The sequence below is a fragment of the Strix uralensis genome, chromosome 14, assembly GCF_047716275.1.
Source record: "Strix uralensis isolate ZFMK-TIS-50842 chromosome 14, bStrUra1, whole genome shotgun sequence".
NCBI classification, from domain to species: Eukaryota; Metazoa; Chordata; class Aves; order Strigiformes; family Strigidae; genus Strix; species Strix uralensis.
In genome coordinates, this window is record NC_133985.1 from 23,739,431 (window position 1) to 23,752,359 (window position 12,929).

At 43.1% G+C, this 12,929-nt stretch overlaps 1 protein-coding gene across 2 annotated transcripts in view; it reads right to left on the reverse strand.

The window, feature by feature from the left end:
* Nucleotides 1–12,538, reverse strand: part of LARS1 (leucyl-tRNA synthetase 1) — a 30,375-nt gene extending 17,837 nt beyond the window's left edge. Inside the window, exons 1-13 of one of the 2 annotated variants that reach the window (XM_074883488.1) lie at nucleotides 12,465–12,538; nucleotides 11,011–11,129; nucleotides 7,864–7,951; nucleotides 7,123–7,203; nucleotides 6,540–6,680; nucleotides 5,267–5,428; nucleotides 4,340–4,452; nucleotides 3,874–3,937; nucleotides 3,271–3,338; nucleotides 2,699–2,924; nucleotides 1,543–1,630; nucleotides 1,363–1,439; nucleotides 643–696 (exon numbers count right to left, since the gene is read on the reverse strand). In XM_074883488.1, coding sequence (XP_074739589.1) covers nucleotides 643–696; nucleotides 1,363–1,439; nucleotides 1,543–1,630; nucleotides 2,699–2,924; nucleotides 3,271–3,338; nucleotides 3,874–3,937; nucleotides 4,340–4,452; nucleotides 5,267–5,428; nucleotides 6,540–6,680; nucleotides 7,123–7,203; nucleotides 7,864–7,951; nucleotides 11,011–11,129; nucleotides 12,465–12,470 — 1,287 coding nt within the window. In that variant the 5' untranslated portion in view covers nucleotides 12,471–12,538. Of the gene's footprint in view, nucleotides 1–642; nucleotides 697–1,362; nucleotides 1,440–1,542; nucleotides 1,631–2,698; nucleotides 2,925–3,270; nucleotides 3,339–3,873; nucleotides 3,938–4,339; nucleotides 4,453–5,266; nucleotides 5,429–6,539; nucleotides 6,681–7,122; nucleotides 7,204–7,863; nucleotides 7,952–11,010; nucleotides 11,130–11,447; nucleotides 12,239–12,464 lie in introns of those variants that run through there. The other variant, XM_074883489.1, reaches the window with a different exon arrangement.
* Nucleotides 12,539–12,929: the final 391 nt, after the last annotated feature.

Here is a 12,929-nt window from a genome sequence, read left to right on the forward strand (position 1 = left end):
GTGCTATTCTGCACATCTGCAGTGTCTAACGCTGACCAAGTTACACAGGACTTACACAGCATTAGTGCAATTCCACTCATCAAATCACCAGTTCCCATCAGTGCCCTCCTATGAGCCATAACCCAGCTGCACTTCCCGAGGTGACACCAGGCCCAGGCCCTACCAGGACTGAAGTCAGCCCGGGGGAGCGAGGGTAACACAGAGTATCAGGTGGCCTCCCCTGTAACCTCTGTTTTCTAACAAAAACTGATTCAGCCAGGAGTCTGCGTTAACAGTAAGGGACTTGAGCTCTTTGCATAGAACAGATACAATAATAATCTGGATGCTAAGGCTGTAAAATTTTCATCAACCAAAAAGTTATCGGTATGATGCAATCCATTCTCCAAAATAGGAATTCCCACAAAAATTAATACTTTCCTGTATCTATTAAGTATGGCACAGAATAACAAGTCTTGGTTGCAACCCCTCGCAGACCAAATAGTACAACTATAGCAAAACATGAAAACTTTAAACTTTACAGGTCTTTCAGCTGAGGACTTTAAACAGAGATCCTGGAAAAGGCTGGCACAGTTCTTGGTGCACTCCTCATCAGTGAATACAAAGGGACGTGTACCGCTGAAGGACACATGTGGGTGTACTTACCGGTTCAAATGGCAGCACCATTTCATCTTTGATGCCATACTTCACCCTCAAAGCCTTTGAAAGTTAGAAGAAAAAAGAATGCGATGTGGATAGAAGAAAAATGTTCTAGATTTAAAGGTTTTTATGCATTCATAAGGTCTTTTTGTACATAATATTTTATTATAAAGCAGACAAAGCCACTTCTCTGCCTTATCACCATTTCTCACACCAGAGTTTAATCCCCATCTCATTTCCAGGTGATTCTTTGTCATAATTGTCTATATTTTTAAGAAGGGAAAAACCAATATTGCTCTACCCTGAAAACGAGTGGGACAAAAATTGAATAGCCAGGGATAGCTGTTCAGATGCTGATGTACTCTTGAAGCTGTAACAGGAACAGTTACTTTAAGTCTCATCTGAAATTCTTACAGAGGTCTTAATCTCATCTCTGGGAGTCATTTCCACAACAGGAATTTATTTCTATTTTACTGATACTCTTCTCTACCTTAACATGCCGCAGAAGTTACACAATTCTCATCCAAAACTCTTCTTGAAGTCTGAGCATAAACACCTATCCCAGCCCAGCTGGTTTTAACTTCATTTATTTTTAACTACCTTGATTGCAAGTTAGAGATGGCAAAACTCCAATTACAGGGAGTTTCATTTTACCCACTGGATATCCACTTTTGACCCTCCACACTATGGAAAGGAAACAAACAGAAGCAGTTCAGTTAAACCAACCTGTTTTTTTTTCAAATCTCTCAGGGCTGCAATGTCATCCGGAGAATCAGAGGGAACACTTGTTACCACTCCAGTTCCTTGACAAACAAAAAGATACAGCAGGTAACAAGATTAGTCAACACGTACTGAGTGCACAGTGCACATCAAACAGGCTTTGGCAAGACACTATTGTCGAGTTACCTTTATCTTCCTTGATTGTGAGCATGGGAAGGACATATATAACTCTGTAGGTGGTGAGAGGCGCTGAGAGCGCAGCGCCAAGAATCTCCTATGCAGGACAAAGGAATATCATTACAATAAATAGCACTTTTTCAGACTAGCTGAATAGTCTTTAAATTTGCTGGCATTCCTTACATATTACAAACAAATAAATTGGAATATATATAGTTAGACTAGGAGAAAATACATATGAAAAGCAAGTGTGTACCGTTTGAGACAGTATATGAACTACTGGCAGAAAAGTCAAATGCCAGACAATATAAAGTAATTCACAGAAAGCAAAACTACTGCAGTGTAGAGTTGGAAAAAGATAGTAAACAGCAGAACAGTTTGTCTCCAAATATCTGAAGCACATCACCATCAAGACAGGAATGAATTGGGAAGCTAGTGTCAAAAGCCAGATTAAACAAAGGCAGGAAAAACATATTGTCAAGACCATTTATGCACTGACAAGAGGTAGTCTAGATGTTGCATTTGTCTTCTACCTCTCTAATTGGCTTGAATTCACATCATGTCTACTAGCAAAGAAACAAAAACTTTTCTACTTCACCCTTCAAAGCAGGATGAAGAAAGATGGTGACAAGTTTTAGTGAATGGAGACAGAGTGATGTAAACAGCATGAAGATGCTTTGCATTAGGATGGACAAATGCCACTAGCCACACCTACTCAAAGCACAGAACTTATGGATAGTAAATATCAAACCCACTAATGTTCAACTACTAAGCTAAGAAATTTCAGCATCAGCAAAAAGCCCTCTTCACATCATCCTTTCTAGCTATTTCTTTTTTCCTGTCCCTTTCCATTCCTCGTAGAGGAGGCATCGCTCTTCCCAGCGCCTCTAAAAATGCCACCTAAAACCATTCGTTCACCGAGTAATGCTAAGGCAACAGCAATGCATTTGTCCACAGGTAAGTGCATCAGGTTAATCTCCCAGCAGCAGTTGTAGCTCGGCTGCCAAGGAACCTCTCTTCTGATCACTTGCTTAGTCACTAAACACTCCAAAGTTCTTGTAATAGCTCCTCTATTTTCTTTATCAGTAGAATTCTACCCCCACCTTTGTAAGCATAACCTTCCCAGGAACAGACAAGCCTGGCCAGCAAGCTGCAAGACGCTTACTTCTCCCATCAGCTCCTTGACAACAGGTACGACTCCATTATCTTTTGTAAAGCCCTGGTAGGACATATTCCTGGCAGCTCTTTGGGTACAGATAAAAATATCCCCAGTCACAGTTTCAAAGCCGATGTACTTCATATCTGGGCGAACCCAGCAGTTAGTCTGTCCAAACATGGTCTCTGGTCTGAGCGTAGCAGCCACCAAGAAGATATTTTTTCCTCTTAAGCCACTGGGGGGAAAAAAGTATTTTAGAAGTCACCAAAATAAAAACATTCAGGGTAATACAGAACATGCTTTTAAGCTAATATGAACTTTTAAGTAACATTTCCTAAGGGATGAAAGTGGGTCATTAAGTTCTTTGCGGGTTTTTCATTTTCTTTTTTTTTTTTTTAAATTCCGACTTGGGTTCCACACAGCCTAGTGAATATACAAGCTCAAAACAGAGACCAAGTCTTTGAAGTGACAGAAGTAACAGGGTGAAACTAAATTCTATTAGGCAAAACAGACTGTCTAATTTCATGGTCACTTCTGGCCATAAGATAGAACCTATTTGCCATTACAAATTCAAGACCTACCTTAATTTTGCAGGATAAGGATCCAACACCTTCATTTTTATTAGCGTATATTCTTGAGGCCCGACACCCTACAATTCACAAACAATGCAGCAATCAATACATAACATTGACTCAAGCAGTAAAGAAAATAAATCCTATTCGGTAGGAACCTAACCCAAATGCTCTTTAAGGCACTGACGCTTTCTTCAAAGTAAATCATATTTCCATTGATACAAATGGCTGTGCACTAAAACGCAGACCAGAGAGAGACATTATACTTTATTCCTGTGTCCAAAAATTTACTCATCACTGCCACTATCTCAGCAACGTACAAGTTAGTAACAGCTGATTTGTTGTTTCAACAGATAGAAAATGATAGGATGTAGTGATGCTGCTGGCACAAATTGCCAAATAATCATAGAAAACAGCTGCGGTGGAAAATACTATGCACAGTTCAAGACAAATATTCTCAATAGAGGAGCTCATTCAATCTTCACACTTACTGACAACTGAGAACCAATAACTCTATGTACAATATACATTTTGCTCCAAGATACAATTTATTTTTTCATTCAGAATTTAAGATCATAGGCAATACATAAAAACGTCCATTAAAAATACTACCTCTCCTGTTTGCCTGTCATGATCCATGCAAGGCTGTCCATCTTTTGGAGAATAAATTGTGTATCTAGAAAAAGGTATGTTTTCATTTAGTAGCAAATACAACAACATGTAGACCAAGAGAGGGAAAAAAATTTTTTATGAAAAACAGACCTCTTAATGGTATTTTCATATTTTGCGTAAATCTGTTTGCACCAACGCCAACGTTCAGTTTTTGCAAGAGCTTTCAGTACTGGCCCTATTTCGCTTTGAGTTGGCACCCATGAAAAAACTAAAACAGGCACACAATCTCACGCACTTTGCTGGCACAATAAATACACTACCATGTCTAGTGGAGCATGGAAATGAAAGGATTCCAGTTTAATGTGAGTTATAAGCATGTTCTAGACACCTGTCACAGGGCTCTGTCTTTGGTAAAGCTGAGCTTATCCATATTCACAATAAACTCAGAGCGGAGTGGCAAGCTTACCGTTTCCCAAACTTAATTTTATTTCTTTCCTTTAATGTAAGAAATTGCCATCGTACAAAGGAATCATAATAAGGATTAACATCTGTAGTAATGAAAGAACGGCGCCAATCCACCTGGAAATGCATAAGAGTCTCTGGTAAGTAAATACAATAAAGAAATTCAAGGAACCTCACAATAGCAAAACTATTCATTTTAAAAATAAAAAGAAGTTTCTCTCCAAAAAGGTAATGCAAGTACATATCACACAAAGGGTCCATGCTTAAAAACATAACTATGAATAAAACATAGCTGCCCCTTCCCTGGGAGGGCTCAAGGCCAGGTTGGACGGGGCTTTGGGCAACCTGGGCTAGTGGAAGGTGTCCCTGCCTGGGGCAGGGGGTGGGACTGGATGGGCTTTAAGGTCCCTTCCAACCCAAACCCTCCCGTGCAGTCTGTATGTGCACTCTCTTTCAGAGCCGAGATGTCAAAGACCTGAGGGCCCCGTCCGCTGGCGACGAATTTCAAAGATTTTGTAGCAGTTTTAACCAACCACTCAAGCTAAATTTCAGCACTGCCTTGTCTTTATTTTTTAAAATCTGCTGTCAGTAGCACAAGCATCTTTATCTAACACCACGTCATTACTCTTCCTAAAACTACAGAACAGTTATCCAATATGGAAACCTGAAGTGAAAGTCATAATTCCTTTATTCAATTGTTGTTCCCAGTCGTGAACATTGCATAGGGTATAAGCGCTATATAAGAAAGTGCTTAATTATCACCCAAGACTATTAAAAGGTTAAATTAATAATTCCATAAATATGAGAAACATTTCTAGAATAATGATGTTATCATCCAGAAAGTCTCAAAGGAGAAGTAGCATATTCTTACACATACACCACCACAAGTGCAGCTGCTCTCACAACGGAGTTTTGGATCTCATACGGTTACCTTCAATCCCATGCTTTTCAGATCCTGGACAGCAAGGGGAGGGAAATACTCCAGCCAATGCTCAGCCTCAGAAAAACTGACTACTTCTTCATCAGAGAGACCCAAAGACTTCATGATTCCCCACTGGTACTTGGAGGAGCCAGTCTTGGCAGCAGCCTTACTCTGAAAGGACAACTGCGATTAGGAGAAAGTGTGCGTCCTCGTGTTCACGATAGCGTTATACGCTCAGGAGCAGCTTCTCTATTAATGTTACGGTTTCTATTTCCAGATCTACAAGTTAATACAAATATTCTAGCATCCTTTCTCTAGCAGTGAAGATTAATGATTAGTTTCTGAGCTACACCATTTCCGAGCTTGTATTCAGCTGTACATACACTAACCCCCCTCTTTTCAATGGCTCTGTGCTTCCACCTCCCCGATGCCCCTGCAGAAAGGGTGTGCCACGAGAGACTGGCAAGAAGTGACCTGCTCAGAGAAGGGGGGGCTTTCCCCATGAGGAGGTGGAGCAGTCCTGCACTACATCCTTGTATCGAAAACCTTTTCTGCTGTTACTTTGCTCATATTACTTTTTCCAGCTGTTGTCCTTCGAGTATCTTATGTCCATACCCAACAGCAACTTACTACCCCCAAGAGCAGCAAGGTCACATCTTCCATCGATGTTGAGCAGACAGAACCCCACATCTAAGGCTTCCAGTGTGACCACCTCTTTAGCATAAATAATATACACAACATATCTCTAAATTCTTCCTAGACTTGATTCTTTTCCTTCTTTTGTGATACTCCCAAAGTCATAAATCTCATTTAAATAACTGATAAGCCAAACTAGTTTGGATGACTTGACTTAGCGTATCTAGCCAGAACAGGCTAGATACCAATTTATAAGAGAATAATCAGAATAGTAGGTGTATACATCCCCTACCTCTGAGAAAGCAGGGTTATTTCCTACAACTTGTTTGTGAACGCTTTGTGCAGGGGAAAAGAAAAAAAAAAGAAAAAAATCAGAGTATTACTCTGGATGATCTCATTTTTCCCAGGAAACTATTAAACAGCGCCCCAGCTCACCACCAAGATTTCATGCATTACAATCTCTGGAACCATGCAGCTGGTGCATTTTTTTCCAGTCTACCTTAAAAGTACCCAGCTATCTTGGAAAAAACGATCAAAATATTTGTGCCACAGGTTTCTCCAAGTGCGAAGGAAGAAAAACCCATAATGCACACTTTGAAGCTTTGAGAGCACAGCTACCAATCCAGAACGTCTTTGGTTTGCTCACCTTTTTGCCTTTTGCTTTGTCTTTGATGATAATTTCTTCTTCTTTTTTAGCAGAATTTTCTTCCTCCTCCTCCTCCTCATCAGGAAATTCAGGTGGGCAGCCATATAGTTCCATTTCTCTTTTTAGCTTATCTGCACAAGCCTAAATAGTTATGAGCAGTCTATCAGCACCCTTCTGTGGCAGTGGCTTCCATCATAGCTACGGAGAGCTTTTTACTGATAACACTCTGCATTCCACTACAACACTTTAAGCTTTTTCTGGACACTGCATTAACTTTTAGAAGATCTTGCAACCTCAAGAACGCCTGCCATGGCAGGAAGAGGTGTGCAGTGAGGATTTTCTTGCAAACGAAAAAATACAATAGGTGAACTTGGTTCTAAAGCATTTTATTTTCTAGAAAGTGATAACATACAGTTCAAGCACAACTCATCTTTACCACAGATTCAGGTTCCAAATCACACTGTCTTGATGAATTTTTGAATAGATTAACATGATGCTCACGATGGACAGTAAGCAATGCTCTCGGTAGTCGTAGGCATAAAAAAAGATTAGAAAAAGCCCTCAATAACTCAAAACATCTTACCTTTATAGGCATCCCAGTGCAGTGCAGACCAAACGGAAACAAGCAGTTCTTTCCCTTTAGCCTCTGGTACCCAACTGCAAACTATATGAAGTGGAAAAATGAAACAGAAGAAACAAGAATGGCATAAGGGTAAGCTGGCGCCCTTCTCGATAAACAGTGCAAATCCTTTTTTAACATGAAACTTCTAAAAGATAGATAAATGCAGTCAAGAGCATCCAGAAAACTAATTAACGGAAAAGGTGGTGAAACTGGATTTTGTCATCAGATCTGCCACTCCCTGGCTCCATAAGTACAAGATTTCCTAATTTTCAGGGGGCTGTTTTTGACTAGAGAAGAATGGGTGCAAAGAAAAGATCGGTTTTGTGGAATCCTATCCACTAGTACCTAAAACCTGTTAACACACAGGTAACAGAGCACAGTAGCCACAAACAAAAGAGACAGTAAGGTTTCTTGGGAAGTGTGTGCCATTTAGCAGCACCTCCTAAAAATCTTGGCAAATCTGAAAAAATGAATAGAGGAAACACCTGTGGTCTAGTCTCCTAGAATTAAAAAAGTCATGAGTGGCATTTCTCTTCAACCAGCAATATTTCCACTGAAAATATGGGAAAAAAAGAAAGTTTGAATAAGTCATTATTGAATCTATGAAGTACTTAAGAGGCACTCTTAGCTCAAACTTTAACTACAAAACTAGCATTTGTTCTAGATTAGTGTTTGAAGGTATTGGCAAAGGAAAGTTTTTACCTCGCATTTAGATAAAGAAAATGTGTGTCCCAGGTGAAGGCGGCCGTTCATGTAGGGATAAGGAAAAGTAACAAAGTACTTTCCTTGGCTGAGAAGAAATTCAAAGAATTAAAACATGTAATTAGCTTTTTAAATGACCATCAGAAGATGCACAAGTAAAACAGTTAACTGGTATGTTCACTTATTATCAGCGCACTGTGACATTAAAATAATATTTTCCCTGCCAGTAACATGAGCCTTTGATTTTAAAGAACTGGTACACTAACAGGTTTTATCACCTTCGAAATAAACAAGCAAACAAAAAGAACCCAAACGCACAAAAGAAAACACCCACCTAGGACTGACATCACAAAGAACTTTGAAATAGATATAACATCTTCCCAAAGGTAGCAAATTCTAATCCTCCTTCTGTAAATTAATTACTGCAAAGGCTTAAAGTCATTTGTTTAATCTCCCACTGTCTGAGTTCAGACATTTTAGTGGCACACTGCAAGTAATTACTCATTTCACAGTGATATATTGTTGCACAGCGTTTTGAGTATGCCTTATATTGTTGTAACCTGACCTCTCAAAGCAACTCAGGTAATATCTAGATCTTTATGACACTGCAAATTTCTGCCTCCACCTTTACTCTCTACTCTGTGCCGTGTCTTTTCCCTTCAGACACTGCCACTGATGTATAAACATGGATAAATAAAGGCCAAGTCATTTCTTTGCTTGCAAAATATTACAACTTAAGAAGCTGCCACCGGTGACACCACTTCAGTTGTTACCTTGGTTTAGTCTGACTTTCCCACACAACAAATAACTGACCTCACACTGCCGAGGTCGCTGCTGTTTCAGTCAGAGACCTCCCCAGAGGACTAAGGCTAAAGTCCCCCTCTCCGCCATGAAGAGCATGGGCTCCGCGGACCCGAGAGGAGCCGCACTCCCGGCACGCGAGGCACCTCCCCAGCGCCTGGCTTAAACAAGCTTCGCGGGGCTCCTCTGGGGCAGAAACACGACCAAGAGTTAAACATTTGCTCCAAATCCCGCAGCACACTGCGCCTTCCACCCCCCAGCCCTGCTCCAGCCCTCCCTCGGGGTCCTGGTCAAGGCAGCTCCGAAGCTCCACTGGCTCAGGCAGCGTCAGGGAAGCCCCTCGCGACAGACGAGGGGAGGGAACCCAACGAGGGAACCCAAGGTTAAGGCTCAGCAGCTGCTCAGGCACCTCAGCAGAACGTACCTGCCACGCGAAGAGCAGAGCCCAAACCAGCGCTACACGTGCCCGTGACTTTAGAACCACCAACTTCAGAAAGCTGAGAACAATTATGAAGCCAGCCAGGTGCAGGAGAATTTAAGCAAAGCAATAAGCACCTTCCACAATCAACAGACAGCAGCTCCAGAATATTCTACCACAAGCCCAGAAAGCCATTATCAAAGAAAAATGTTATGTTGACCAAAACCAGCATAAGTTACAAGTAGAATACCCTATTAAAAAAAAAATCCTTAAGAAATAAGAAAGATCAAATTCACAGCAGTTCAAATGAATTAGAAGAGGCAAATACTAAAATGGAAAGGAAAAACCCAGATAAACCTCAGTACAAATTCAAGCACAGAGATGATACCAACAAGAGGGGTTCTTCCTTTTATTTTAACAAAATAAAACAACAAAGGTGGCCCTACCACTGGCATTATTACGTGGAAACAGCAGAAGACAAGAGATGGTTCATAGTCCCTCTACAAACACAGTGAAATCACGTTAGCAGAGGAAGCTTCAAGCAAAGAAGCAAAAATACAACAAATGCAGCAACTGGAACTGAAGTTAGAGAACTTCATAGTTAATAAAAAACTTTAGATAATATTCAAAAAAATATATCAGGAACACTGTCAGCCATTAAAATAACCTGAGAAGATCTGTAGTGGAATTCCATTCTTTTTAAATAAGGGTTAGATTCTTTTCCTAGGGAATCTCCTCTAGTCCAAACAGGAATTATATCAAAGAATTCATTAAAGTCTGAGTTTTGGAAAAAGCCAACCACACTATAAGTCATCTCTCCTGGCCCATTTTCTTTGAATGACTGTGATCTTTAATAATGATACAGATATTCCTGCTCCCACTTCCTACGATTGAGTTTTGCATGAACAGCACAGATCTCTTCTAGCAGTTCCATCTACATCAGAGATTTACCAGCTCAACACAAGAAAAAACATTGTAACAAGTTTCACTTACAAGTGTTACCATAGTAACACTGAAGTTTCATATTAAATTGCTCCATATTGTAAAACTGACCTACTACTTCAATTTTCAGTCAGAAACTAAATATTAATTACAGCCTTAAATTTCAACCTATAAAGTAGTGAATACTTAAAGCACAGATTGCATTCCTTTTAAGTCAAAAAAAAAAAATAAAAAGAGTTCTACCATGTAAGCAAAACACCCCCACACAACAGTTTTTATTACACCTCGTAATTCAGCATTCAAATCTTCTGACCTATTTGGGTCCTTCACTTTTTACTCAGTCCTGGGACTAACTTTGCTGGAGCTGCAGACCACAGCAGAAGCGCAAACTGAAGCTCGAGGATGAAGAGGCTCGCGGGACAAACCCCTGCCACACAGCTCACGTACTAAAAGCAGTCACAGCGCCTCACCCGAGGAACAGCAGTGACCACACGCCTGGCCCTCATCTACTTCTACACAAAATAAACCAGGCTGGCCTACACCAGGACCCAAAATATTTGTTTAGCAATTTTCTTTTCTCAGCGAAGCAGACCAAGGACACACCTTCCTTCAGATAAAGGAGTGGTCCTTCCTAAACAGGAGAGTAAAAGCCTCCCACTAGTAAGGGCTCAGGCATCACACCAAGAAGCCTCTTCCATGTCAAACAGTAGAAGGCACCAAAGAGAATCCATTTTGAAGATCTCAGAAGGTACTGATGCTACCAGGGAATGAGAAGAAGGCTTTCTTCATCCTGTTGGAACTCAGCCAACACATGTTCACCACTGGTTCATCTTGCCAGCATACGTAAGTGCCTCCAGATGATCCAAGAACACTATTTGTTCAAAACAGGCCACTTTTTTCCCCCTGGGTTTTGAAGGAAAAAAGTTCCTTTGAAAAGACATTTCAAGCAGTTCAAGATAAAAACCTGTAAAAAAATGTGATGATACCTCTTTTGGTTCTGCCCATCCGAAGCATCAATCTCAAAGATTCGCTCATCATCCCACTTTTGCTGGATCTCTTTTTCAATTTTCTTCAGGAAATCAACTTTTGCTGTCCCTTTTCGCTCCTGTTAAACAGAAAGAGGAAGAAAAGTCTGGTTGAATGGGTTAACAAATACAGAATTGTACTGTATTACAGACCACTCCTGAAGTCCTTTTGTTATGGGCATGCATTTCGCTGGACTCCGTAACACTGCAGCATAATCTCACAAGAGCGTTGTTAACATGATCGATGATCAGACTGTGTAAATTTGTATCCTTGAGATTCAGCCTTCCAAAATGAGATCAAAAATCTGCAGAAAAGTGTTAACAACCTTCTTCCAAGGCAAAGGACTCCACAGTAGCCAACATAACATACACACACACTAATAAACTGACCATCTTACCAATAACTATCAAACCCAGAGGTGTCCGAGTTGAGGAGGTAGGAATGGATATAAATTGTCAAGTGAACACACCCCATGGAATTCTGTTTCTGTTCCAGACTCTTCATAAACCCCATGTAATGTTTCTTCATCTTGCTGTACATTAAGTGGGAACAGCACTTCCTACGGCGGGAGAGCCTGGCATACGAGTCTACTCTAATTGTAGTTCACAAAGAGAGCTCTTCAGGTAAAGTATTTTAAATTCCATCAGTGCTTAAACACCACCATTAATCGTTAAATATTCCTTCTCCTTATTCTTTTATCATACAACATATGGCAAGTGTTAAAGGGTACATGCACTACAGATACCACAGTCGTAAAGCCTGGCATACACAAAGTTGGAGGATTTGGTGAGGTTTTTTCCCCAAGATCAAGGCACTGCCAAGAGATGTGGGCAGAAGTTGTGCCTACCTTTGCTCATATAGGCAAAGAGAAATCTGATTAACCATAGAAGTACTACAGCAAACCTCAAAGTAACTTTACAAGGAAAGCAAGGATACTACACGAACTTAATGAAAGGTTGTAACTCATGCCAAGCACTTTAATCACCAGTCTCTCACTCCCCTGTGGCACTGAATCATTCACCTTAGCGTGGCTCGACCATTTTACCAGTTATTATGCCGCCCATAGAGCCACGAAAGCAGTGCGGGCTTTCAAAGCGCGTAAGCTCCCCGGAAATACCGGCGGCGGAACCGACCCGGGAACAGGCGAAGGCAGCCGCAGAGGCTGCCCGGCCGCCGCCGCCCCAGGGGGAGGCCGGCTCTCAGGGTCGCGCCCCCCCGACCCCACACACCGCCAAGCCACTGCCCACCGGGGCGGCCGCGCTGAGGGGAGCGCGGGGAGCCCGGCACCGCCCCAGGCGAGGCGGCCGCAGCTCCCGGGCGGACCCTCCGCACAGACCCCGCGGCCCAGAGCGGGGCGCCGGGCCCGCAGCTCTTGCCCGGCCGCGCTGAGGCGCCAGCGGCCGCGCGCACTCACCGCCATGTTGCCGGGCCGCGGCGCCTGACGGGAGATGGAACCGCGCCCCGCCCCGCCGCGCGCGGCCGGGCCGGACCAAGGCGGCGGGGCGGGGCCGGGCCGGGCTGGACCAAGGCGGCGGGGCGGGGGGAGGCGGCGGCGCAGCTGTAGCGCGAAGGGCTCCCGCCGCCGCCCCGCTCCCCTCCCGTGCCCGGCGGGAGCGGAGCCGCCCCGGTGCGCAGCCACAGCCCCGCTCCCAGGGCTAAGCCGGCGCCGTGGCGGGTCCGAGCAGGGGCAGGGCCGTCGGTCTGCTGGCTGGAAACGCGGCCCAGCAGCGCGGGCGCGGCGGGGCCCCGCCGGTGAGGCAGCCGGGCCGCGCCGTGCTCGCCCCGGTACAGCCCGGCGAGCCGCGGGGCCTCTGCGCACACGGAGCGGGGCCGCCGCCTCCCGCGCCCCGACCCACGGCCGGGTTTGCTAGCGCAAGGT